The sequence below is a fragment of the Doryrhamphus excisus genome, chromosome 21 (genome assembly GCF_030265055.1).
Source record: "Doryrhamphus excisus isolate RoL2022-K1 chromosome 21, RoL_Dexc_1.0, whole genome shotgun sequence".
Taxonomy (NCBI): domain Eukaryota; kingdom Metazoa; phylum Chordata; class Actinopteri; order Syngnathiformes; family Syngnathidae; genus Doryrhamphus; species Doryrhamphus excisus.
Window position 1 is genome coordinate 7,275,999 of NC_080486.1, and position 27,896 is coordinate 7,303,894.

General features: G+C 41.8%; 1 protein-coding gene across 6 annotated transcripts; it reads left to right on the forward strand.

Annotated features, from left to right (window-relative positions):
• The first annotated feature begins 284 nt into the window (after positions 1-284).
• On the forward strand, positions 285-27,807 carry esyt2b (extended synaptotagmin-like protein 2b). Of its 6 annotated transcripts, none has more exons than XM_058060538.1 (24): positions 556-705; positions 831-1,300; positions 4,683-4,724; positions 6,444-6,578; positions 8,037-8,113; positions 8,184-8,256; positions 9,739-9,828; positions 11,495-11,550; positions 12,833-12,953; positions 15,055-15,231; positions 15,289-15,371; positions 15,443-15,491; positions 15,559-15,648; positions 15,719-15,814; positions 21,208-21,264; positions 22,620-22,694; positions 22,934-23,020; positions 23,097-23,246; positions 24,813-25,141; positions 25,383-25,481; positions 25,702-25,833; positions 26,812-26,917; positions 26,991-27,040; positions 27,107-27,807. In XM_058060538.1, exons 4-24 carry the CDS (start codon positions 6,456-6,458, stop codon positions 27,165-27,167), a joined length of 2,181 nt encoding a protein of 726 aa, XP_057916521.1. In that variant the 5' UTR covers positions 556-705; positions 831-1,300; positions 4,683-4,724; positions 6,444-6,455; the 3' UTR covers positions 27,168-27,807. The 6 variants fall into 6 exon arrangements, with proteins under 6 accessions (XP_057916519.1, XP_057916520.1, XP_057916521.1 ...); XM_058060539.1 differs by having other exon boundaries at positions 831-928; XM_058060541.1 differs by having other exon boundaries at positions 571-705; positions 834-1,300.
• Positions 27,808-27,896: the final 89 nt, after the last annotated feature.

The window sequence follows — 27,896 nt, forward strand, 5'->3', positions numbered from 1 at the left end:
AGCTATGCTAGTTGTTAGCTTGTGTGCTAAGTCAATCTAGGTGGGTGGTTTACTGTGGGAAAACACTTTTAATAAACAATGTTTCATAAAAACTTAAAGTCTCTTTGTCACTATCAGCTTAGCTTTTGGTTACTACTTAATTGTTAAACTTTACTTTCGTCTTCTGCACTCAATTGTGCGTGTTTCCGGTCGGTGACCGCTAGATGGCAGTGTGTCCATGACCAAACCACTGACGCTCAGGATGCTCATAGATCTGCAGCGTGTAGATCTTCTAGTGTTTTGGGGAATGTCCACCGTCAGTCTGAGGACATGCAGGCAGAGCAGGACAGTGTAGTCCGAGGAATGTTGTCATTATCGCGGAGACTCGTCACAGACGGCCAATGTTAAGTGTTCAGTGGAGGTTTTGTTGAGGTTTCGGGTGAGTGTACAGGTGAAGCAACAAGACAACTGTCACATGGCAACCGCACCACCTTTCACCTCCTTTTGGACAATTTGACGACGGAGCGTCCGGCGTCGAGACATGTCCAGAGACGGCATGACCGCCGTACGAGGAGCCCACCCGCACGCTGCGAGCACCACGGCGCCTAAAGAGAATGGCCACGCCGCACCGAGTCCCGCTCAGGCCGGCGCCCGTTCTCGCCGCCCCTCTGCGGGGAACACGCCCGATGACACCCCGGTGTCGGCCACCGGCGAGCTAACACAGACGTGGGTCCACTTCGCCAAGACCTTTGTGCTCATCTTCCCTGTTTATGCTCTGGGCTACTTTGACTTCAGCTTCAGTTGGATGTTGATTGGACTTGTGATTTATTTCTGCTGGCGGGCGAACGCAGCAGGGAAGAAGAGCCGTCTGAGCCGAGCTTTGGCGTTCTTGGAGCAGGAGGACAGGAGCCTCAAGCCGGGTCTGACTACCTCGGACCTGCCGCCATGGGTAAGCGAGACCAGCGTGTTGTCCTCTTCTGTGTTTTCTCCTTTGACAGCTGAGACGGGAGGTGTAAAGCTGTGATGGAAGAGCAGCTGTCCGCTAAAGCAGGGACGTTAGAGCAGCTAAATCCAGCAGGGTACAATGGTCACCCAGTGGACACCCAATGGTCACCCAGTGGACACCCAATGGACACCCAGTGGTCACCCAATGGACACCCAATGGACAAACACCCCTCATTATTTTGGGACCCTGTCTACTCTCTGACTTTTTATCAGGGGACAATTTCAGGGGGACAATGTCAAACATTGTCCTCTTTTGATCCTTGAGATGCTTTCTGCTGACTCGGCCTGAGGATGCCTGGTGGTGAGGAGGATCAAGGTGGGCTCCGAGCGGGGGGTGCGGGCGGGGGCAAACTTTCTGAAATACTTTCTCACGGTGCAACAAAACAAAAACACAACACATCCACGGCAAGTTCATGCATCACATGAGTCGTCTACCTTTATTATGTGGGTGATAAACATAACAGGTAACTTAAAACTATTATTTCCAAATGCCCGCAAGGCATGCTGGGTAGTCCAGCGGCTGCAAAAACAACATCAACTATGAGCAATAAAACATTGGCTATCAAGAGTATTTTAACTTCTTGTTTACTCTTCAGGACCTCCGGTCTAACAAAAATATGACTACCCAGCATGCCTTGCAGCAGGAATATAAGGATGTTGTGATTCGATATTTATTTGTATGCTCATGTGTGTGTTGTGTCATGTTGCCGGCTACAGTTTTGATGCTAAAGGTAAAAAAGGAATTTAGTGGGCCTGATGTGATGTTTGCACACCCCCGGCTTAGAGCGTCAAAGTATGGAGCGTAAAGACAACATATGGATGTCCCAAAAATATACATTTCCACTGTTTTTGTCTCTGAAGCTGCACTGGTTTACTTTTGCTGAAACAGTTTCCTGCACATCTAAATCATAAAGCTGCAGCACTTTAATGTGACAGAGAATAAGATGGATGTATACCAATTCACAAATGCACTCTCATAAAAAATGTTTTCCTGCATTGAAGTACACCCACAAGTCAAAACATTAGGTACACCTGCACACTCCGAGTTGATACCTTTGTAATTGTTGCATGTACTGCATACATCTTTGATGTGCTTACATTACATTACATTACATCATGCTTACATTAACCTTGCAAAGATAGGTTACATGGGTGAAGATGCGGTGCTCCTTAAATAATGCACCACGGACGTGGTCACTGTGTCAGATGTTTAGAGCTCCTAACAAAGCGCCTCTTTAAGTAGAACTTGATGTTCCTGTCACTTCCCCAGATGACATACTAGTAAATGCCGGATAAGCACTTAGCGGCCCCCATTAGGAATAGAACCGTCCTCTGTCGCTGCCTTGCTGCATGCCATAACTCAAGCAGCTGCTGCATCATTTAACCCTTTCACGCCATGTTTCCTTTGGGTCGAGCTTGTGTTGCCGGAGTGGAATCAGTGTCTTATTGACTCGACTAGTGTGAGAGTGAGGATGAGTGCGATCCATTGTGTTTTTTTTTAATCTGGTTCCGGTGCTTCCCACAGGACTGCTATCTATCTCTGGTGTCTAATTTGCATAATTGGCAATTAAAAAAGCTAAAAAACAACATTATGCGGTAATCCCTCGCTGCTTTGTGCAATTTCATAGTTGTATACGGCAGTGATTTTCAACCACTGTGCCGCGGCACACTAGTGTACCTTGAGAAACCGCCAGGTGTGCCGTGAGGAATTATCCAATATCACTTTTTAACATGTATTAATCATCATTTGCAAATATGATGTCAATAGTATACATGGACCCAAATATTCCAATTCACTTTGGTTTATTTGCTCAAACGGAAAGAATTGAACAGGGATGGAATATTCCTTTAACCAATCCGATTGAGGTATCTTGTACCCGCTCAAACGGAAAGTTGTCAGGGTGCCTTCTTCTTCCTGGTGTTTTTCTTCTTCTGTTGTTTATTGGCGGTTGGCAAGCAGCTTTCGTGTGCATTAGCGCCATCTGTGAAACAGAATCTAAACCCTTCTATACTTTATTCACAAGTGCAGTTTTATTAAAAAAGAAAATATATATCTATATAAAACATGTCCTGAGTTTAATTATAAAATATTAGCAAGATTGAATTTGATCTTTTCCTGTTTAAATTGATCCCGGGTGCGTTCTTTCAGCGCATGCTCAGATATGACGTAACACGCAGATCCAGACGTTCTTCACTTTTAAAAATGGAGGCCAGCAATCGGCACTGGACTAAGCAAAGTTTGTTTTTGATTCAAACTAAATTTCAAGACTGGACAGACGAAAAACTGGCAATACGGAGTTATTCCGACAAGAATAACTCGGGGGAAGTCGGTATCACGTGATGTTGATGTTTACGTTTTACTGGGCATGCCCTATTGACTATTCTGGTTGATTTTCACGGCGCATGTAGACAAGAGATTGGAATATTCCTTTCCATGGATACCATTGTTTCCCAAAAGGTCATTGGGAAAGAGAAAAAGTGGTGATGTAAAAACATGGCTACTGTGGAGTGTCTGTGGTGTAAAGACTGGCATAGCAATGTAATATTGGTCCGTGTGGCAACACCTAGCTTGTTCCTCCCATAGACTTATTGATGCACGTGTGAGGTCGTGGGGACATTTTGGAACCTTTTTGGTTAGTGGTGTGCCACAAGATTTTTACAATGTAAAATACGTTCCGTGGCTCAAAAAAGGTTGAAAAACACTGGTATACGGGGTATGATTATTAAAAAAATACAAATTTAAGGCATTCAGATGATGTTTTTATTGCTAACCCCCATGCCAACCCCCCTACGTCACTTCCCGTCCGTAACCCACTAATTTTCCCTGCCACTGGCACATATTTATTTCCTCACACCTAATTTACAGTATGTCTTAAACGACTCATTTTCTGTTATTATGTCTACTATATTTGGTAATGCAAGTGTAAGGGTGACTACATATGGGTGTTAGGCCTTGACTTGAGGGCTCTAATAATGTTAAAAAATGTATTTAGAAGGTTTTTGATGTTCTAACTACGGAGATATTCTACGGAATTTGTGGAACCCATTGACCGGGATTTCTTTTAGATACATTTTTGGGATTTTTTTTAGGACAAATGTATGTGTTGTTATTCGTTATTAGCATCGACGTTGCAGCTTTTTGTTGTTACTTCACACCTTTTTGCTAAAATTTGTCATTTTTGGTGTTTTTTTTTTTAGATTAACTGTGGCTCTCGGCGGTAATGCACACTCCCCAGGCTGGTGGAGGTGCCCTGCGTGTCTGGAGCCTTCATTATATGTGACAGCTTGTATTTGTTTACCGAGTAAATGCAAGCCGCAAGAAATACTTCCTGTCTTTTGCTTATAATGCGTACTGTGTGGGAATTTGAACCGATGAATACCGTCATCTAATTCCAGTTTGTTTGTGGCGGGCCTCCACAAAGATATAAATGTAGATTGTGACTCACAAGGCCACACTATTAGGACATACATCAATGGGTTGTCGCTGCCTGCTTGTTCTCGTATTTGTCAAGTAAGCAATAAGGGACTTGGTGTCCAGTTTAATGAAGACAACAAGGAGTTGATTAATCCTTACTTTGTTGCTGTCTTTGCAGCAGTAAAAGCGTCAGTAGGAGGACACGTATACACAATAATCAGACCTGCTTACACTTGTATCGTATATGCTGACATGGAACACGTTTGCTGTGTCTCCCTTATAGGTCCACTTCCCAGACGTGGAGCGAGTGGAGTGGCTAAACAAGGTAAAGCTGCCAGGGGCTGTCTTCTTATATTATTTGCCCCAGTGAAGCCTCATTTCTGTGCCAAGATTGACTTATATTGGTTGGTTGGGCAGCACTCTGAAACAAGCTGCATGTACACGAGAGTTGATGAATATTCATGAACACACATCTCGTTTGTTGATGTGCCGTTTACATAATAATAGGAATAATAATAATACAGGTGGTCCTCAATTTGTGACATGTGGTTACAAATGCGCTCCCATGGATGAATTATTATGGTCTGTAAGCATGCCACATCTTGGCGCAGCCCAGTCCACCAAATTACCAAATTGGCTGCCACAGTGGTGCGCTGGACCAGGGGTTTTAACCTTTTTGACGTTGAGGCCTGATTTTTTTCAGTGTGTGCAGGGCCCATTTAATATTAACACTGTATAGATTTAATTGATCTCATTAATTTGTTTTCAATAATAAATCAAATCCACTCACAGTTTAACAAGCTAACAAGCTAAAACCTGAATAAAGTTTAATGAATAGTAACATGATATGATAAAATGTGATCATCACAAAGATTTTTATTAAACCTATCTTAATGTTTGCTAATAATTCATTGAACAAATCACACAAGAAAAACAAAAGGCTTAAGTCAGGCTTATTAATAAAAAGACCAATATTTAGATCTTACTTTTAATAAAAAAGGGAGAATAAAAATCAGTAAAATCAACCAATCAATAAAAAAAGTAGTGAAAAAAATACATTAAAAATAATATTTAAAATTAAATAAATAAACTAAATACAATTTTAATGAAGTGAAAATAACACAAATTAATTCATTCAATTAATTCAGCAGTCTTCATTTTTTCGTTTTAAAAACCTCTCCACTGCTAGTTGTTAGTTGAATGTCTTCTTCTCTGTGAGCTTGATAAACAACTGACCAACTGACATTACCACCACCATCTGGTCGGAAGCTGCACTGTAACTGAGCGTCTCATGGATAACATGGTGTCTGTAAACACACCACATCTCGGCGCAGCTCAGTCCACCAAATTACCAAATTGGCTGCCACAGTGGTGCGCTGGACCAAATTAGCACTGCGTGGGGTGCACCACGCTCCGCCAGCCTATGCCAGATTGCGCTGCGCCACAAAAATAGAAAATTTTCCAACCCAACAACAATTTTTCATCTCCTAATGATGATTTTATTGCCATGATATTGACTTTAGTCTCATAATATTACAACTTTTTCCACAACCTAATTTCCCCCAATTATTCCTTGTTCTTCATATGACAACTTTCAAAATGTTTCCTCTAATATTTCAACTACATGGTACTCATATAACATTAACAATATTAGCATTAATATTATGACTTTATTCTTGTACAAATTTGAACTTTTTTCCTCTTCATATTTTGACTTTATTCTCGTAAAATTACCACAGATTTTTCAATTTTTACTGTTTTTTTTTTTTAATGTGGTGTTGCGGGGCAATAAAAATAAAGCCACGGGCTGCAAATGGCATTCAGGCTGCACTTTGGACACCCCCTGGTCTACCTGGCTATGGTCACGGTCTCTTATAACAAAAACAAAACGCAGCCATTCTCCTCCCACACACACTCACACACACACACACACACACACACACACACACACACACAGTCAGCACTCGTGTCACATTGACAGACAGTTGAAAACCTGTAATGATAATAATCATGACAATAACCATAATCATTATGATGATGTCAGACGCTGAAGCAGATGTGGCCGTACATCAGCAAGTATCTGGAGAAGCTGTTTCGAGAGACGGTGGAGCCGGCGGTGAAGGAGTCCAACATCCATCTTAGCACCTTTTGCTTCAGCAAGATGGATTTTGGAGACAAGGTGAGTCTCTTTGTCTTCCTTGCCTGAAAGACTTAAACTTTGAACCCTGCGGCGTTACAGCGGTGTGGCTAATTTATGGCTAAATTCAATTAGCCTTTACTTCAGAAGTACTACTAATTGTTTAAATATTGTGGCACTCGTGAGTCAGTGAGGAAATGGTAGCTCTTTCTTGCATGAGCTATCAGTGCTCTCACAAGCTTGTGGACCCATCATGTCATTTTACTGAGGACACTTTAATAACAACACTAAATTAATCACACAGCAACTTAACACCCCAAAGGTATACATTCGAAATATACAACCATGTACCAATACAAGTTTGTAATAAAAAAAAACCCAACATTTTAACGTTTTCCCATGATGCATTGCATCCAAGCAAGCATTCTTTGGGGCGCTGCACTCACGTCAGCCTCTCTTTGAACTCTGGGTTCTCTGTCAACCTCTAGTGGACAGAGGCAGCATTGCAATGCCATCCACCGTTTTCTATGCTGCAACAATGAAATCCTTCCATCTGTTTTCTATGCCGCTTATCCTCAGTTTTTTCCACTGTTTTCGTCCCTTGCCAATTTGCAGTTTGAATTTCTTGCCTTCCCTCTATAACAGTTTTTCAGAAATATATTCATGAATAAATCATGCTGTTTTGTGGTTCACCACGGTCTATTATTAATAAAAAACTTATTCAAGCTAATGTTATGTATATTTTTGCCAAAAATGAATAATTTTCAAGCATTAAAATGGCTAAAAGAACAGAAATACAAATATAAGGCATTCAAAAGATGCATTCAAAGACATTGATGTAGTATTCTACGCTGGTCACGAGGTGTCAGTAATGTTACTGTAATGTGCGGTGAAACACACAAGCACCACACTTGATTGCTTGAATCCCTCATAAATCTAATATCTAATAATTATTTACTCTTAGTATGTTTACTATACTGGGTAATACGAGTGTAAGATTGACTATAGGGGTGTTAGAGGGCTCTAGAGGGCTCTAATAATGTAAAAAAACATATTTAGAATGGCTAACTATGAAAATATTCCATTTATAAATAAGGAATCCTACTTTGGAAAAAAATGGACCCATCACGGTCAGGTCTGGAACAAATTTTATTGCAAATGTTTCTCAGAATTTGATTGAGAGGGGGCGGATTGTGTCACGTGTCAAAAATAGACATGTATATGGGCGTAACCATGATTTGTTGGTGATCTGGGAAGGTAAACCCCTACTCTAACATTTCACCCACCAGTCAAAAAGCTTCCCCACCCTGGTTCAATTCTTTTTTCCAACATGCTGCAGGCCACAGACGGCCCCTGGTCGCATGTTGGACACCCCTCCTGCAAATTGTAACTCTGCCTGCGTTCACTTTGCAGCACTTGTAAATAGCTTCCAAGGCGGGGTCAGGCCAAGGTCAAGGGTGTGTATGTAGGTCTTACAGCGTGTCTTTCTGTTGCGTGCAGCCTCTGAGGGTCAACGGGGTCAAGGTTTACACTGAGAACGTGGACAGAAGGCAGATCGTCATGGACCTGCAGATCAGGTGAAGAAGGACTAATGAGGAGTGCGATGTGAGAAGAATTCTAATTAATGAGTAATAATATCTAACGTAGCTTCGTAGGCAACACGGAGGTGGAAGTGGACATCAAACGCTTCTACTGCAAAGCGGGCATCAGGAGCATTCAGGTGAGGACTTCATTTCATCTTCTACGAATCCATCAAAGTTTTCTTATCTGTCCTTGACTCGTCTCCTACCAGATCCATTTCTATTATGTCTTTTAGCCGCTGGGGGGTTCCTGTTGCTGCCGCCTGTTATAATTAGCATTGACAGACGTACATATCTCTGCTCCTAATGAGGCTCCTCCAGGAATAAACCTCACTCATCAATACCGTGCTAATGTTGAATATTTACGTACTTTAGTTAGCATGTTCGCTTCTTAATACATCTTTAATGTGACATTTGGAATAGCAAAATGATGTCTTATCGGCACCGTGGCGTTAGACGAAAGTGTCTAGCTGTAAAATAAAGAATAAAGCTGTAAATTTGCAAGAATAAAGTCGTAATATTATCGTTGCCCAAGGGTCCCATAAGTCCCCTTTTTTGGAACAATGCCTGTTACGACAGAATATTAAAATAATATGAGGTTTTAAGAATAAAGTTGTCAATTAATGAGAAAAATAATAATAATATGAGAATAAAGTTCTTTACAAGGAAAAGTTGCAAATTCACAAGAAAAAAATCGTAATATTACTTTTGCCCAAGGTCAAATGTCACATAAGTCTGCCCTTTACAGTGCCGGTTACGACTTTATGCTCATAATTTTCGTTTTTTTATTGTAAATTTATCGCTTTGTTCTCGGAATATTTCAACTTTTTTCTCATTAATTTATGACTTTTTTCTGATAAATGTATGACTTATTCTCATAATAAAAAAATGTTTTCTCTGACATTTACGACTTTATTCTCTGAATATTTTATTTTTTTCTAATAAATGTATGACTTCATATAATTTCATAAATTTACCGCTTTTGTTCTCAGAATATTTCATTTTTTTCTCGTAAATTTATGACTTATTCTCAAAATGTTACAAGTTTTTGTCTTGGAATTTTATGGCTTTATTCTTTGAATATTTTAATGTTTTTCTCATATATTTACGACTTTATTCTCTGAATATTTTAACTTTTTTCTAATCAATTTATTACTTTTTTTTTACATACAATTTTGACTTTTTATTTTGTTTCTCAGAAATATTTTAATTTTTTCTCAAATGTATGACATGTTTCTCGTAAATGTACAACTTTATTATCATAATGTTACAAGTTATTTTCTGGCTTTATTCTCTGAATATTTTAACTTTTTTCTCATGAATGTATGACTTTCTTCTTGTAATATTACATATTTTGTTTTAGTTATGACATTTTCTCGTAAATTTACAACTTTATTCTCATAGTGTTACATTTTTTTTTCAGCGTAAATTGACAGCTTTATTCTGTGAATATTACAACTTTTATTCGCCAAATCTCTGATTATAATTTTTTCATGTGGCCCTAAGCCTGCATCATATCTTGTAGCCATTCCACATCCAACAAATAGGATCTATAATAGCTGTAATTGTACTGGACAAGACACCAAGCAGGTGTGTTAACGTGATGCTGTTGTCCTCGGTAGATTCACGGCGTGCTGCGAGTGCTGATGGAGCCGTTGCTGGGTGACGCTCCCCTGGTCGGAGCTCTGTCTCTCTTCTTCCTCAAGAAGCCGGTAAGTTCCATGCGGTCGTTGACCGTATGACATACGCTCTCATTAATTCATAATCAATACAGTTAACATTCAAACTTAACCTACTAAATGTCTCAAGCGGATTCTTCCAATTTCCAGTCTCATGTTCCACTTTGAGTTGAATGTGGTTCTTTTGCATGAAAAAAAAACAGTCTGACCGATTTCCAGCAAACGGGAGGACCCAGCGGGGCGCTAGCAAAGCTTTTAATAGCTTTTAATGTCAAGTCACCGTGCAGCACGCAGGCACACAATGATGCAGTTCAGTCTTCCTTCTTCCGCGTCACTTTGGAATACTTCAAGCCATCCTGGCATAAGGAGACCTGCCATAAAAGGCGTCTACTGCCAAAAGAAATATTTCCATACCGAAAGGTCTTCACAGCGCAGTCAGTCAGTCTGCAACACATGCTGGTACTTCTTATACGTAGACATAAATAAGAAATATACGCATAGAATGTCAGCAAATAGAGCGGGGGGGCTTCAGCCAGGGGTGTCCAAAGCACAGGCCTGAGTTTGACACATAGGGCTCTAATTTCATGGCGCAGCGCAAGGTGGCGCAGCGCAAGGTGGCGCAGCGCAAGGTGGCGCAGCGCAAGGTGGCGCAGCGCAAGGTGGCGCAGCGCAAGGTGGCGCAGAGTAAGGTGGCGCAGCGCAAGGTGGCGCAGCACAAGGTGGCGCAGCGCAAGATGGCGCAGTGCAAGGTGGTGCAGCACAAGATGCCAGCGCACCACTATGCGCAGCCAATTTGGTAGACCGGGCTGCGCCGAGATGGGTGTGGTGGCGCACCAGGGGGAGGTGTCTGCATTTTCAGCTTGGCGCAGTGAAAATTCCATGACAAAACAGTGCGCCAAAGGTGCACCGAAAAATTGCCAGGTCGGCCCTGGTCTACTCCAAGCGCAGGCGAAGCGCCTTGATTGATTCCACTCAGTTGTGTTAAACCCTATCACGCCTTATCTCCTCCCTCTTTGACACTTGCGCCGGCGGTGGGAAGGAGGCGTGGGTGCGCTGAGCTGTGCTGGACTGCCGCACTCACGAAAATTGCAAAGTGTGTAAAGTGCCACACCCTGTTGGCGCAGCGTTGGTGCGGCGTCGGCACAGCGTAGGCGCTGGCGCAGGGCAGTACGGAATTATGTTTACGAATTCTAATTATTGTGTTGAGGAGATGGGACAAGGAGCTCGGTCATTTGGCAGGAGCTCAGTGTCCAACCAATGCTCCTTCACATGGAGAGGAGCCACCTGGATGCGTCCTTGGTGAGACGTAGGACACGCTTATGTCTTGCAACTGGCCTGGGACCTCCTCTGCGTCTCTCTGGTGAAGCTGGAAGAGGTGGTTGGAGAACAAAACGTGTGCAGTGAGGCGGAATAACTGGAAACAAAAATGAGCAGCAGCTGATCAGCTGACCTGAGTATAGCGATGTAGCAGCTCAGAGAGGAAGTCGAGGGATTTAAAAACCAATATAAGAATGTTGAAATGAATGTTGAAATGTATGGGCCACCGGTGGAGCTGCTCTTTGTTCCTTTATGGATCATCCAAATAAGCCTTCATTGTGATTTATGAAGCTGTTATAAATCCAGCTTGTTTGTGAGGTGTTGAAAGAAAAGCGATAAAAGAATTCAAACATTCTTATTTTTCTCTCTGCTTTCATTGCAGCTTGTGGACATCAACTGGACGGGCCTGACTAATTTACTCGACATTCCTGGGCTCACGTAAGTCCTGGCATGAGTGAAAGGAAGGTTGAAGACATGTTGACACAGTGAAGGCCTCTACCATTCTCTGCTGTCTTTTGTAAATACAATCATCCCTCCTTTACGTGGTTCATTGGTGGCAGTCATTTTCTACAATATTTATTTAAGTACAATATTTTCAACCTGTTCATACCTTCTAAATAGGATTTTTTTTACATAATTAGAGCCTTCAAGACATGAAATAACACCCCTATAGTCACCTTTACACTCGGTTTACCCAATATAGTAGCCAATATATGAGGACTATCTATATATAATGGTAGACAAGGGGTTTGCGCGCAGGCCACACAGCTAGAAGACCCGAGTTTGATTCCACCCTCGGCCATCTCTGTGTGGAGTTTGCATGTTCTCCCCGTGCATGCGTGGGTTTTCTCCGGGTACTCCGGTTTCCTCCCACATTCCATTAATTGGCGGCTCCAAATTGTCCATAGGTATGAATGTGAGTGTGAATGGTTGTTTGTCTATATGTGCCCTATGATTGGCTGGCCACCAGTCCATGGTGTACCCCGCCTTTTGCCTGAAGACCACTGGGATAGGCTCCAGCACACCATTGTGAGGATAAGCGGTAGAAAATTTATGAATTAATGAATAAGTCTCTTGATCATGTGTGTCGCTATAAATGTGTTTCCCAGGGGTGCTGAGTGGCGGGTGGACAGGAAGTGACGTCCAGGGTTTAGAGTTGAGTTTTAGCTTGATATGGGTTAGCCTTTGTTTTTATGCAGGATTCATATTAGGGATTTATGAGGGGGATCGTTCATACCTGCAATAAAAGCCTGTTGTTCAAATCTGGTGCCACACTGAACATTACAGTAACATTACTGCCACCTAGTGACCAGTGTGGAATACTACATCTACAGCTTTGACAGCATCTTTTGAATGCCGTACATAGCCAAGTGACTCGCAATACTGCACAGAAACAAACAGTGTAATTTTGCTGGTAAATAATGTAATAAATCAATAAACCATGTATGTGACCTTTGCAGGACATAAATATAATGACAGTCTGGTATTTGGATGATTGATTCATTGATTGATTCTAGTACATGTAGGCAGTGGTGATGTGATCAGCTTGAGGAACATTTTCATGTCCATGTCACATGTGTGGATATACTGTCGAAGGTGATGCCCCGTAGCAACGTGCTGTGCTAAAGGGAGATTTCAGGGGGATATTTATAACCCAGGGGTGCCTTCACTCCTCTTGTAAATAATGCATGGCTCCTGTTTCTATCGCTTCCCTTCGCAGTGGCCTCTCTGACAGTCTGATCGAAGACATCATCTCCTCTTATCTGGTCTTGCCCAACCGCATCACCGTCCCCCTGCTCGGAGACGTGGAACTGGCCCAGCTGCGCTTCCCCATGCCAAAGGTAAAGCAGCATGATGGCGTGTAACCATGACAACTAAATTGTGTCCCAGGCTAGTCTGGAAGGATAACCTTCCTCCCAGACCTCCGTGACCTCCAAGCATTGATTAGCATTCAGACATGATTATTCTTGATGATGGATTGCTACAGTCAAAATACATCATTTGTATACACTTGTTTTATTCTGATCTATTCTCAGTCAATTAATCTGAAGCTTGTTGTTTTCGATTAATCTAGTCATTGATTAGTCCCTAGCTTCCCAAAGTGGGTTACGCAGATTGCATTGGGGGTACGTGACTAGAATAATTAAAAAAAAAAAAAGCTCAGAATACTGACATTTACGTAACACGCCCGAACGCCTCATGTCAACAGCTACAGGTAAATCGTACGTACAGTGCAGTCCGCTAAAGTTGATGCATAGAGGTGACATTTAATAATGTTAGCTCTGGGCTGCTGTGCATAATTTCTTGCCATATGTGCTCATATGCCCAGTTGGCTCAGTAATGAGCCTCGTGTTGAATTAATGTCCTCATTGATTTCTGTACGTAATGTGCCTTTGTTTTCATTAGCATTTCTACTATTTTCCATGTTGTTGCAGACTAAAGCAAAACATCAACAACAACAACAACCACTGGGTTAGTCGGAACAAATCACTATGAATCAACCTTGAGCGCTATGATCCGCATCATATCCCATCACATTTTCCAAATTCAAAGCTGCCGTATGTGAATACAGTCTTTAATTGGTTCCAGACCCGACCACAATAAGTGTATTTCCACCGTTGCATTAAACGGCAAGCTAACTATTCATTCATTCATTTTCTACCGCTTATCCTCACGAGGGTCTTGGGGGTGCTGGGGCCTATCCCAGCTGTCTTCGGGCGAGAGGCGGGGTACACCCTGGACTGGACTGGTCGTCAGCGACCTATCATGACAGGGGCACATATAGACAAACAACCATTCACATGTTTACTCAATCCATTCCATAGTTTGATTCCACATACTGAAATGCTATGGCTTTTTAACGTAGTCCTAGCATATAAGTGTTTCAAATGTAGTTCTTCCCTGAGATCATATTTCTCCTCTCTTGTAGAGAAGTATTGGATGACATTTTTAGCTAATTGGTTATTTTTTCATCTATTAATAGTTGTAACATGTCAGTGGAAGTATTTGGCATCATTAATTCGTTCCAGAATGTCTGAGAAATAATTAGGGATGTCAGATATTGGCAATTTCTGATACCAATATCAGTCGATACCGATATGTGTAACATGCTATATTGCCTGTGGTGGAATGAACACATATGTGTTAAATATAGTAAATATAGTAAATATAGTGATTGTTGATAGTTGATTCCAATACTTGAGATAACTATATGTACGTAGTTGTGACATACCACACCATAGTTTTTGTTTATGATGTCAAGTAAAGTTCATAGACGCCATCAAGCGATGCCAACCTTTTATGAGAATGAATGTTTATCTACGCCGTGCTGGAAGGCACACCTACGTATTACCGTCTTCCTCCTCCTAATGATTTGATCTGCCTCCTCAATCTGCTCCTGCACTGTCAGCAGACCAGCGTACCGTGACAAAACCTGCATCCGTGACGCCAGGCCGGCAGCCCATCTCTGCCATTTCCTGTTCGCTACCTACTTCTTATATATCCTCATTTCTCTGCACGGCCTTTTCGGGTTTACTAGTGTTCTCTATTTTCCTGTGCGTCCCTCGTGCTGTTTCTCTCTCTCTCCCAATCACTCTCGTCATCGACCGCTCATTATCATTAAAGATAATTAGACGAGAAGGGACTAGAAGATGCGTGGGTGGGACCCCTGGGTCTATGTAGCCTCTCTTAAAGGGCTATTGGGCACACAAGTCCATTATTGATAAATTGGCCAATCCACCCATGTATTCATGTGTATTCATCCGCCCAGCGAAAGGCACCGGGTTACTGACCAAAATGATGTTTTTAATTCACTATGGGCATGTCGTCATGGAAACCAGAGAGCAAATCAACTGCAGCCAAGTGGTGCACCACATGCTCCCTTCAAGACGCCATGATCCGTATGTGTAACTCCAGGTTGTCTCGGTTGTTATTCCTTCTAAGGGTGTCCTTAGGATTCACTTCCTGGAGGCTCAGGATCTGGAGGGCAAGGATAAATTCCTGGGCGGGCTCATCAAGGGCAAGTCGGACCCTTACGGCATCCTTCAGATCGGGAATCAACTCTTCCAGAGCAAGACCATCAAGGAGAGCCTTCATCCCAAATGGAATGAAGTCTATGAGGTGAGCACTTTCAGGTCCCAATGGCGGCTTGTTCATTCACGCGCTCCTCTGCATCAGGCCCTGGTGTACGAGCACTCGGGTCAGCACCTGGAGATCGAGTTGTTTGATGAAGATCCAGACAAAGACGATTTCCTGGGAAGGTTTGTTCCATCACACCAAGCAATGCGTGCCAACGCTGCCTTGAAGTGTTAACTTCTTGACTGTCCTACAGCCTGATGATCGACATGAGCGAGCTGTATAAAGAACAGAAGGTAGACGAGGTGAGCGCTCACTCGTGCGCCCTCTTTGTTGAACAGCCAGCGAGTGACGTCTTTGCTTTGCTGGCAGTGGTTCGACCTGGAGGAAGCTCCCACTGGGAAGCTCCACTTAAAATTAGAGTGGCTGTCTCTGCTGTCCACATGCGAGAAGCTGGAGCAGGTACACCGCCGTCACTGAATCAGCGTTGTCTTTCTTCCTGTCTGACTTGCCTCCATCTTGGACCAATCAGGTGCTGCGAAGTGTGCGCGCTGACAGAAGCCTGACCAATGAGGGTCTGTCGTCAGCACTGCTGGTGGTCTATCTGGACTCTGCTAAGAACCTTCCAGTAAGTTCAGATCAATGCACACATATGCACACACACACATATGCACACACACACACACACACACACACACACGTATGTGCACACACACACACAGTTGAGTAAGAAATGCCAAATAAGAAGTATGGGTCGGTGTTGGTACAAGGCTTAACACTTAATCAGTTTGCTCATGTGTTCCTTGGTTTCCATGGTGACTGAACTTGTCGTGAACCTGCATGTAGCAACGGCGGCTACTTTTATGATCAGCTTCCTTATCCTCGGCGTATTAATATGACAGGGGAAAAGCTGTCTTTCATCATGTGATGAATGGTGCTTTAGACGTGGTGTGCAGTCAGGGCCATCAGAGCCTTCTCAGCTGGCCTAAAAGAAGCACTGACCTATATTTACAACCTCAGTTCTAGTATTTCTTCCATGACATTGTATACATTTAATCCCAACAGTCTATTATCTTCATTTCGTTGTGTGTCTCTTGGGTGCCCTGCTTCCAGTATGTGTATGGCCGATCAGATTTCAGCTATGTAAAAAAAAAATGATGGCAAATTAGATAAATTAGATTAAAACCTGCTTTTTAAAAGGCATGTAAACACCTTAATCAGATTGTGTGTAGCGTTTTAAAAACGGGATTAACATACCTAGATCATGGGATTGGAAACTAGTTTCCTCTTGCAAGAACACGCTTTGTTTGTCTTACTCGCTATCATGGGCGTGAGCTTTCCACGCATGTGGCGGCCTCTGTAGAGTGGAACCTTCGTTAGCGTCCGCCCAAGTTAGTGTTTTTCAGTTAAGGACGAAAATGTACCAAATTTTTGTGCAGATTTTCTGGTTAGCATACAATGTGCCGCACGTCTTGTCATGTTATTAAAGGAGACCTTTTATGCTTTTTCCCATTTTCCCAACCTATAAATGTATTTAGAATGTGGTATCCTTGTGTTAAACGATGCCAAAGTTTCAGATAATAAGGTTTGTGCATTTGGAAGTGAGGCCTGAAAGAAGTTTGGGATGGCTCCAGGGCTCTACATTAAAAACAAAAATGACTTGCCCATGGGGAATCCTTAAGGTGAGAACTACTTGCCCGAACTTGCCCCATGTAAAATGAAAAGACTGCCATAATGATATCATCTAATTTTTTGTGGCATCACATGAGAATCTCAAATAAATAAAATAATATAATAAATAATACCTTACACATGGTAGTCGTAGTAAGCAGTGATATTTATAAGTTGTGCACCACAATGAAACATTATTGAATAGACACATTTGTGTACTAGTAAAGTGTTTTTAATCCAGAAAAAAGCTCAATGATCAAACAATAATTTGTGAAGCAAAGGTGAGAAAAATCCACAGAGAAATGGAAGCGCTAGATTTTGTAGCTTGTGCAAAATCAGCATTTGGTATTGGATCTAATCGGTGGTGTTTCATTGTGACCACTTCAAATTGTCACAGCAATGTGATTCACTCACCTGTGCCTTCATTTGATTTGCTGCCGCTAATAAAATACTTGTTTAGGAGGCACTGGTTCATCACTTTTTGCTGTTTCCTTCAGAATTAGACGACGTTGGCAGCGACGCCATGATGGATGTTTTCGTAGTCAAACGATCGCTGATTGGTTGATCGCGAACAACGGGTGTGGGTAAAACGCGGACTGTGGATTACGGACCGCGGTCTAAATAAACGATTCTGATTGGTCCATTGCAAGGATTGCTTTGCAAATTACCCCCGGAATTACGCAGTCCGTGTTTTACCAACACCCAACAAGAACCGCTTTAAAAAAAACTCTTGGCAGTATGACATGCTAAAGTGCACTTGCCCGACGGGAATATCACTGATTAGATTTACTTGCCCGAATTTTGTTTTAACTTGCCCCGGGCCATCGGTACATCGTTATTGTCGAGCCCTGGGCTCAAAACACTCGGTTTCAGAGGGCGTGGTAAAACTGTTCTTTTGTGATGTCACAGAGGACCGGGCTTCCTAATGATATTAACTGCCTGGCCTCCCTAAAGCTCTGCTACTCTGTTTACGAAACAAGCTCAGGTAGAGGTTATTGTATTTGGTGATTCTCAGCAAGAGGAAAATATTTTCATCTGTCAATGGCCAGAAGCAGCGGACTCTCGCTGGGAAAGATGTATTAATGTCGGACATGTTTCACGTCCACAGAGGTGGAAAGAACCACTGTGTTCACCGATGTCTGTAACACGCTAATGCCGCAAAAAACATGTTACGACCGCATCTCCACTACCGGTGGTGTGCCAAGATTGTTTGTAGTTCGTAAACGTGACATCCTCAAGTCCAGCTTCTGAGCTCCAAGGCACCAGCGTTGCCTCTGACAGTGTCCGACAATGAGTGCTCGTCCTTATTTGGAGTTTGGAGTCAACGCCCATACGTCCGGCTTTTCCTGAGCTCCACTACACCAGTGGTGCATACGTTACCCCATTTTGAGTTCATACATGGTAAGTCAGGGGTCTCCAGCCAGTAGATCATAAGATGCCAGTAGCTCCTAAACACTTTTCAATTAGCTCTCCAAATACTTTATTCATTTATTATCAAATCCTATACACACTATATTGGGAAAGTGGGGTATGCAGTAGTCAGGAAGTACTTTGGGTGTGTAACCAATCACAACGGAGTGGGCGTGCCCGGTGGTGGGCCATGAGATAAATTAAAACAGACCGTTTTAAGCTGGAATAGGTGCATATTCTGGAAGATCTACAAAGTTTTCTGTGAGGGTTATTGTCTGTAGCTGCTCTATAGGAGTCCACAGCTCAATACAAAGGGTGGAAAATGAGCATAATAGGTCCCCATTAATATACTGCATAAGTCTAACTGTGTTCTAAAAGTTTTTTTTTTATCACAAATGTCCTTGTTAGCATCCTTAACTTGCTAACAAAATGGCACTTGGAACTAGAAGTCGCCTGTCTTAACAAGACACTTTTAATATGAGACATAACATCTGAACACTTTGCAGTGGACAGAGTCATATCAAATAGTATTTTATTATTAACTAGTTAAAATGCAGGCTTTAACATTATTAGAGATTTGTAGACATGAAATAACACCACAATATCATTCTTTGGTGACATCATATTGCTTAGGCTACGGTATCACTGCAGGGACATAACAGATGGTCGGTGCCAGCATATCAAGATAGTGAGCTAACTAGTTAGCCTTTCCAATGTACTTATTCTAAACTTAAGAAGCTATTTCAAACGGAGTGGGGAAGGAGGAAAATTGAGGCATGTCTCATAACATTCATTCATAACATTAGAAATTCAAATTACTGATGTACAGTTACCATGAAAACTGCATATAACTTGTCTTCAGTATTTTTGGACCGATTACAGGACATCGTTAACCAGGAAACAGCAATAAGTAAACAACAATAAAGCCAACCAGGGGTGTCCTGATCTGATATTGCAAAAAAAACAGTATTGGATTATGTCAGGCTGCATGTAAAATGACCTTATAGTCAAGTGAGGTCTGCAGATGTTCTTGTAGGGTCTTTTGTGACCTCTTGGATGAGTCGTTGCTGCGCTCTTAGAGTTTTTGATTGGTTGGTCACTCCTGGGTAGGTTTATCACTGTTACATGTTTTTGCCATTTGTGGATAATAGCTCTCACTGTGGTTTGCTGGAGTCCCAAAGCTTTATAAATGGCTTTATAACCTTTCCCATAACCTGGGGGGGCAACAGGACGGGCAATTTGTTTTCCTCCATTAGTAATAAAAAGTTTGTTATGTACATATGTTGGCAAGTCTGCACTAATATTGAAAGTCCTCCCTGCCTCTCACGCCTCCATGACAGTTCAGGCCCACCCCACTCTTTTAGACACGCTGCATTAGAAGAAGGATTTTAGCAACACCGCGGCTTTCAGAAACATCCACCGCTGTTTGACACGTTGGACAAGTGTGAGAAACTCTCGCAGGACGGCTGCGAGTCATTGGCTGTAACAAACAAACAACATGAGTAATGTTGGGTTTAAACGCCTCATTGAGCACGTTGAGCCGGGCTGGTTACATTGTGCCTATTGTTGATGAAACTGTACACCAAATGCATCACGAAGTAAATGGATCAGTTTTCTTCTGGTTAGTGTTCTGGTCACTAGGTATCAGTAATAATGTTATATTATTTTCATACTGCATGTTGTCAGCCATGGCATGGCCGACATAATAGACCGGAAAATATGTTCTCCCATTGCGTGTGGAAGTGGTAGGTTTTCTTAAGTCTAGAATAAGTAAACTGGAGGCTAACTAGTTTGCTCGATAGCTTGCCATAGCGGTGGCCATATCTCGTGTCCCTTCAGTGATCCGTAGCCTGTGTAATGTGATGTAAACAAAGAATAACATGAGTTTAAATGTGACTATAGGGTGTCTACAGAGCTCTAATTATGTGAAAACCTGTATTAAGAAAGTCATAAACATGTTTTCTATGCTTTAACTACAAAAATATACTATTTATTAATATTGAGTCCTACTTTGTGAAAATTCCCTTGGGAACCAATTAATCATGATAAACGACTGTACAGTAATTCCTCATTTATAAGTAGGATTCCTCATTCATACATTGAATATTTTTGTATTCAGAGCTTAGAAACCTGTTTACGACCTTCTAAGTACACTTTTTAACATGATTAGAGCTGACAAAACATGAAATAACACCCCTATAGTCACCTTTACTAGAATTACCTAATATAGTAGACATAATTATCGAGAATAAGACATAATATCGACTCATACATGTTAGCATTGGGAGAGTCATATCACAACGTGTTTGAGAGCATCTTCTATATTCGTATTTTTGTTCATTTAGCCAATTTCATGCTTGAAAATGCTGAATTTATTCTATTATTTTGTTGTTTTATGCTGCTGAGCTTGACTAAATGAGCTGTGGGCCACCCTAATAGCCCCCAGGTTCGCCCCCCCCGCCTCCCGATTTTCACTTAATGAAAATGGATCCCTGTCTTTGCATCCAGTGTTTCATACCTCCTCTTCCTGGTTGTCTCTCCTCCTCACCAAGAGCATCTTCAGTGGCAGTTTAGGATGTGGAAATTTAAGCGAGCGACGAGCCTCGGGTCTGGTGTTTTGCGAGAGCGGCAGCTCAGAGTGTCGCGGCATCGGCGTGAGTGGCCCTGCATGGTGCTCAGTGCTGTGACGTCTGGCTTTAACATGTTAGCTAGCTGCACGACGCCATGACTAAGTGATACACCGACACAGACAAGCACCACAATATTAGGTACACTTGCTCCATCTCGCTGCGTTTGCAGTGTAGATGTTTTTTTTTAGCTTCGGAGCTGTTATTATCCGAATCAAATCCTCATTATGTCTCCGGCCTGTTTCCATCCTCCTTTCCTCACGCCCATCCTGCTAACTGTGGCTGTGATTTTCTTCCCCTCTGCGGCTTAAAGAACAACCTGTCAGATTGCAGCTGTGACGGGTTGAAGCAGGTCTTTAAGGCCCTGAAGGTAATGCGGGAAAAAGCATCACGTCCATTTGTGTTTCCCACTTCAAGGCCACGTGCACCAGCTGACGTTGTGTCATGCGGTGTGACGCTCCATGACACACACGCCCTACATGCATGGGGTTGCGTGATTTCACCTTTCACCTTCCAGCTCATCTTGCATGAGAACAGTCAAAGGTTTCATACTAACACTCACAGCATGCTGGGCCTGCCTGGTCCGGAAGCTTATCATTGTCCTCATCGTGGTCACCTGGTCAGGAGATGAGCTGATCCAGCTTGTCTGCATTCCTTCTGCTCCACGTGGCACATTCTACTTTTAGAAATAAGTCCACGTCAGCTCAATGTGTTTTGGTAGTCTCCATAAATCCCAGCATTGTGCAGTCCAGTTGTTATTTAGCCTGAGTACCCCAAAGAGGAATATTCATAGCGACAATGGCGCACAGCAATTTGAAATGAAATGTAATTGAACAATTTGAGAAAATATGCCAATATAAGTACAGCAATCCCTCGTTTATCACGGTTTATACTGGTTCTAGACACGACTATGATAAGTGAACCTCTGCAAAGTAGGATTCCTTACTTCTAAATGGAATATTGTTGTAGTTTGACCATAGAAATTAGATAGCATAGAAGTTTATGACCTTCTAAATACGATTTCCAACATTATTAGAGCCCTCTAGACTTGAAATACCAACCCTATAATAACCTTTACACTCGTATTACTCAATATAGTAGCCATAATAAGAGTAAATAAGACTTTGTGTTGCTATTAATGTCTTCCCTAAGGGGGCTGAAGTCATGTTGATGGTTCAGAGTTGAGTTTCTGTGCCCGTTGTGGGGTACTTCTAACTTCTAACTTCAAGTCCGGTGATTGGGTGTCTCGCCAAACATTACAATGATATTACTGACGCCGAGTGACCAGTGCAGAATACGAGAGGCCTTGAATGTGTCTTCTGAAGGCCTTATATTTGTATTTTAACTCATTTAGCTATTTTTATGCTTGAAAATGCTTCGTTTAGGCAATAAATACTTTAAATGTGCTTAAATATGCATATTATTGCCTCATAATAGGCCATATTGTACTACAGCATGATTCATGAATATACTTAAAAAAAACATGGTAGAATTGGAATCGTGAAGTGGCGAGGGATGACTGTACTGTATATGTTGTGCGTAGAGGGGTACAGGACATGATGGTAAGGATATAGGAGCTAAAATATTGTGGGATGTTGCATGAAAAAAGGGCTGCATGTATATGTTGGAGTAATACACATCGGAGTGTTTGTCATGTGACATTCAAATGTCTGTGGCTGAAGACTTCTACAATAACGCAATCATTTTCTTCTTCTGTTTTTGAAGTCTGCAAAGAAGAGCAGCAGCGAGCCGAGTCCTTACGTCCAGTTGACTGTTGGACATAAGACACAGGAGAGCAAGGTGGGACATCTCCGGGACATCTTCAGCTTTGTGGCCAACCGCATATTTTGGCATTCAATAGCAAAGACGTTGTTTTTGCCACAAGGTGGCAGAAGTACATTTGATAAGTGAATGGAAAAATCACACCAGGAAGTGAGAGAGCGTGGAGAAGTGTAGCGTGCAGAAGGTTCCACACTGTAGGGACATTTTAACCCGTGCACACACACACAAGTACAATGACTTCCTGTCTGCTCCTAAAGATCCGCTACAAGACCAAAGAGCCCCTATGGGAGGATTGCTTCTCATTCCTTGTTCACAATCCCAGGAGGCAGGAGCTAGAGGTGGAGGTAAGACCCTCGTGGCTCTACTTCCTGCTGAGCAGGAAGGTGCTAAACATGAGCTGTTCTTCTGCTCGGTGTACAGGTGAAGGACGACAAGGCCAAATGCACCTTGGGTACTCTCAGTGTGCCTTTGAGCAATCTCCTGGCAGAAGACGACATGACGATGACGCAATGCTTCCCTCTCAGGAACTCTGGTCCCAGCTCAAGCCTCAAACTGAAAATGGCCCTGAGGGTACGATATCTTCTTTTCAAGAGGAGCTCCTAAAGCCTCCAGATGAAATGTCATCATCATGTTTCTACTGATTGGATTGCGACACTACATGATGTTAAATGACATGATATTAAAGTACATGACATTAAAGTACATGGCATTAGATTACCGTACTTGAAATTAAGTTACATGAAATTAAATTACATCACATTAAAGTACATGAAATTAAATTACATGACATTAAAAGAAACAAAATTGGATCAAATTGGATGAAATTAAAGTACAAGACACTAAAGTACAAGAAATTAAATTACAAGTCATTGAAGTACATGACTTTAGATTACATGAAATGAAAGTACATGACATGAAATTAATGTACATGACTTTAAATTACAAAACATTAAAGTACATGACTTTAAATTACAAGACTTTAAAGTACATTATATGAAATGAAAGTACATGACTTTAATTACAAGACATTAAAGTACATTACATGAAATTAAAGTACATGACTTTAAATTACAAAACATTAAAGTACATGAATTTAAAGTACATGACATTAAATTACAGGAAATTAAATTTCAAGACATTTAAGTACATGATATGAAATTAAAGTACATCACTTTAAATTACAATACATTAAAAGTACAAGACATTAAATTACGGGAAATTAAATCACAAGATATTAAAAGTACATGACATTAAATTACAGGAAATTAAATTACAAAACATTAAAGTACATTAAAGTACATGACATTAAATTACAGGAAATTAAATTACAAGAAAAAGCACATGACATGAAAGTAAAGTACTTTGTAATCACTTAAAATTACAAAACATTAAAGTACATTAAATTAAAGTACGTAGCATTAAATTACAGGAAAATGAAATTAAATTGAACATGAAAGTACATGACATTAAAACACATGACATTAAATTACATGGAATTCAAGTACATGACTCTCAATCAGGAGACATTAAAGTACATGAAATTAAAGAACATGAAATTAAATTACAAGACAATAAAGTACATGACATTAGATTACATGACGTAAAATTGGAAGACATTGAAATACATGAAATTAAAGTATATTAAATGCCATAAAATTGGTTACGAGACTTTAAATGTCATGAGATCAGATTACATGAAATTAAAGTACATGACATTAAATGCCATGAAATTAGATTACAAGACATTAAAGTACATGACATTAGATTACATGACGTAAAATTGGAAGACATTGAAATACATGAAATTAAAGTATATTAAATGCCATAAAATTGGTTACGAGACTTTAAATGTCATGAGATCAGATTACATGAAATTAAAGTACATGACATTAAATGCCATGAAATTAGATTACAAGACATTAAAGTACATGACATTAGATTAAATGAAATGAAAGTACATGACATTAAATGCCATGAAATTAGATTACATGAAATTAAAGTACATGACATTAAATGCCATTATTGCATGACATTAGACTAGCGTGTACATTGGCTATTGAATCTTTCTTTTTTATATTTTTATTGACTCATTGATAGGAAAGTCATATCCATATATCCATCTGTCTGTGCTTTCAGATCCTGTCATTAGAGAAGCAGGTCTCTTCCGACCAGCCCTCCTCGGTCCAGGTCCGTAAGTCCAGTCTCCCCCAAGCGTCCGCCTCCCTGAGAGCGTCCACATCCGACTCTCCGCCGCGGCCCGCATACGCCTCCTCCCTCACACTGCACGACAGGGATGGCGAGCCGTACGCTGCCAGCCCCCAACGCTCGGCCTCCAGCTTGTGCGTGGGCATGTCTGCGTCCCAGAAGCATCTAGCCCACAAGGAGTCCACGCCCAGCTTGGCGTCTGACATCTCGCTGCCCTTCGCCACCTTGGAGCTCCAGCAGCGACTACAGCAGCTGCACAAGTACGTCATGTATTATACATTCTGTCTTTCCAGGCACGACGTGATGTATTTACTCTTGATGTATGTTTGGATGAAAATATTTGTTTTGACCTTCCTGAAGTAAAACACAGAAACAATACAGAAATGCTAAAGTCAGTAGATCTATGAGCGTGAACAAATCCGTGCCTTGGTGGAGGTCATCTCTAGCTGACGTTATTCCGACACCTCAGCAAGCGATTGACCACTTGTGGTGTGCTTCCAGTGGCTCCGCCCCCAGCCAGTTCCCCCTGGGGGAGGTCCAGCTGACGGTTCGACACAGCGCCCAAAGGAACAAACTGATCGTGGTGGTCCACGCCTGCCGGTGAGCTTCCAAAAATGGCGTCAAACAAAAAAGTCCAATGTGGCATATTTCTAGTCCCGTGGGGACTCTATCGCCTCTAGAGGCTTCTGGTGGTATTAGCAGCCATCTTAATGGGCTCACGCCGCATGCTACGTGCTCTATGCTCCATGCGTCCCCTTGTGACATTTGAAAGACCACAAATAGCTGCAAAGGACATGTGACCAAACACTTTTGTCCTCAGTAACTTGATCGCGTTCAGCAAAGACGCATCTGATCCCTTCATCCGCCTCTATCTGCTGCCTGACAAGAGCCGCGCGGGCAGGAGGAAGACCAGCACCATGAAGAGGACCCTCAATCCTGTTTTTGATCACACGTAAGTCATCATACTGTATTGCAATCAGTGGAAGATGGGGGTTCAGTATCTTAGTATCATTTATTAGTATTGGTCACAGGAGGATGGAGGATCCAACCAGCAACCTTCATATTAGGAGCCAACAACCACTCTACTACAATAGTAAACCAGTTAATGACCTTCGAAATATTTTTTTTAGCATTATTAAAGCCATCACATGAAATAACACCCCTATAGTCACTTTTACAATGGTATAGTCCAATACAGTAGACATAATCATATAAAATAAACCAGCAGGAGACCTGGGTTTGATTCCCCGCTCGGGCATCTTTGTGTGGAGTTTACATGTTCAACCTGTTTATACCGTCTAAATATGATTTTTTACATAATTAGAGCCTTCAAGACATAAAATAACACCCCTATAGTCACCTTTACATTCAGTTTAAACAATGTAGTAGCCATAGTATGAGGAATAAATAGCTGCACGGTGGGGAGTGGTTAGTGCGCAGGCCACACAGCTAGGAGACCCGAGTTCGATTCCACCCTCAGTCATCTCTGTGTGGAGTTTGCATGTTCTCCCCGTGCATGCGTGGGTTTTCTCCGGGTACTCCGGTTTCCTCCCACATTCCAAAAACATGCTAGGTTAATTGGCGACTCCAAATTGTCCATAGGTTTGAATGTGAGTGTGAATGGTTGTTTGACTATATGTGCCCTGTGATTGGCTGGGGCTTCTTTGGGGCGGCAGTGACTCAGGAGGTGGAGCAGGTCCACCAGAAACCAGAAGAAACCAGACACTTCACCCACCTTACCTCCAGTCCTGCACACATTGGTGATGGCCTGAGAGGCTGTCGGCGTGAATTGGCAGCCATGTTTGCGACGTCAGGCTACAGACGTACCCTACCACCACTAGTGTGTGACTTCATTGAAAGTCATTTAGTAGGGCATCACCATCTCTAATATTTAGAGTCGTAGTAAAGACTGATATGTGTGTGTGTCCAGGTTTGAGTTTAGCGTCTCTATTGTGGAGCTCCACCGGAGAACTTTGGATGTAGCAGTGAAGAACGGAGGAAACATCTTGTCCAAACACAAAGGCCTCCTGGGGAAAGTAAGAATGATAGTTTTTGAGGTGCTTTTGCTGTTTTTCCGCACATTCACTAAGTCACAGTGTTGAATTTCAGGTGTTGGTGGATTTAAGTGGAGATGATATATCAAAAGGATGGACACAATGGTAACGTTTGGTCTGATGCTTGACAAAGAAGCTGCTTTGTTATTGATGTTTTATTGTGTCTTGCAGGTACGAGCTGAGTGAAGATGGTTTGTCGTGTAAAGAAAGTGTCCAGGATACAGTTACATAGTGTGCTTTCAATCCTTGGTTTCTCTTATTCTTGTACATTTGTCATATAGTTTACCGGAATCCTGTAAATTCAGCATGTGTTCCTATTATTATGTTTGTGTTTCTGGTGTTATGTGTTGCAACTTGCACTGCATTGAAATAAGCCTCGCTGTCTGTCCAGCATTTCAAACTCTTACCAGAGGATCACGATCCATCCCACATGTTGGCTACGTAGCAGTTGCTGATTTTTTTTAGCTTTATTATTTATTATTATTTAAAAAGCGGAACGCACGTACATGCAAAGACAAAAACACAAGCGCTCTGTGAGTTTTATGGTGGTGTTTGTGCAATATTTGTTGTTTTGGACGTGCATGATGACCTGTTGGCCCTTTTGCAGGGCCGCAAATGAGTGCTGTATAAAATAACAATTTCAAAAGATACTTGAATTTGGGTTTGATGCAAACCAGATGTGAGCCAAGAACAATAAAGAGAGACAACTATTCATGTATTTTAATATGCAGGGCTGCCAGCACTTATAATTTTGTGTTGATGAAAGCTTTTAAATTCTTGTTATCGATCCTGTGCCTTAAAAAAAACTCACTGTATCATTTTGCCTTCTTAAGTTAGTTGATTTTGAATGATATGTGGCTTTTGATGAATAAATTGTGTCTTTTGAGAATGTGGTGTGGTTTATAATGAAGTACTACATGACAATGTAGTATAATAAGTGCAATTCTTTAGTACAGTAAAG

Excerpts from the sequence above, each read along its gene's own strand:
- esyt2b (XM_058060536.1), top strand. The coding sequence starts at position 521 with ATGTCCAGAGACGGCATGACCGCCGTACGAGGAGCCCACCCGCACGCT. Across the intron at positions 4,725-6,443 it reads GAGTGGAGTGGCTAAACAAG|ACGCTGAAGCAGATGTGGCC; the intron begins GTAAAGCTGCCA and ends TGATGATGTCAG. Across the intron at positions 15,232-15,288 it reads AATGGAATGAAGTCTATGAG|GCCCTGGTGTACGAGCACTC; the intron begins GTGAGCACTTTC and ends CCTCTGCATCAG.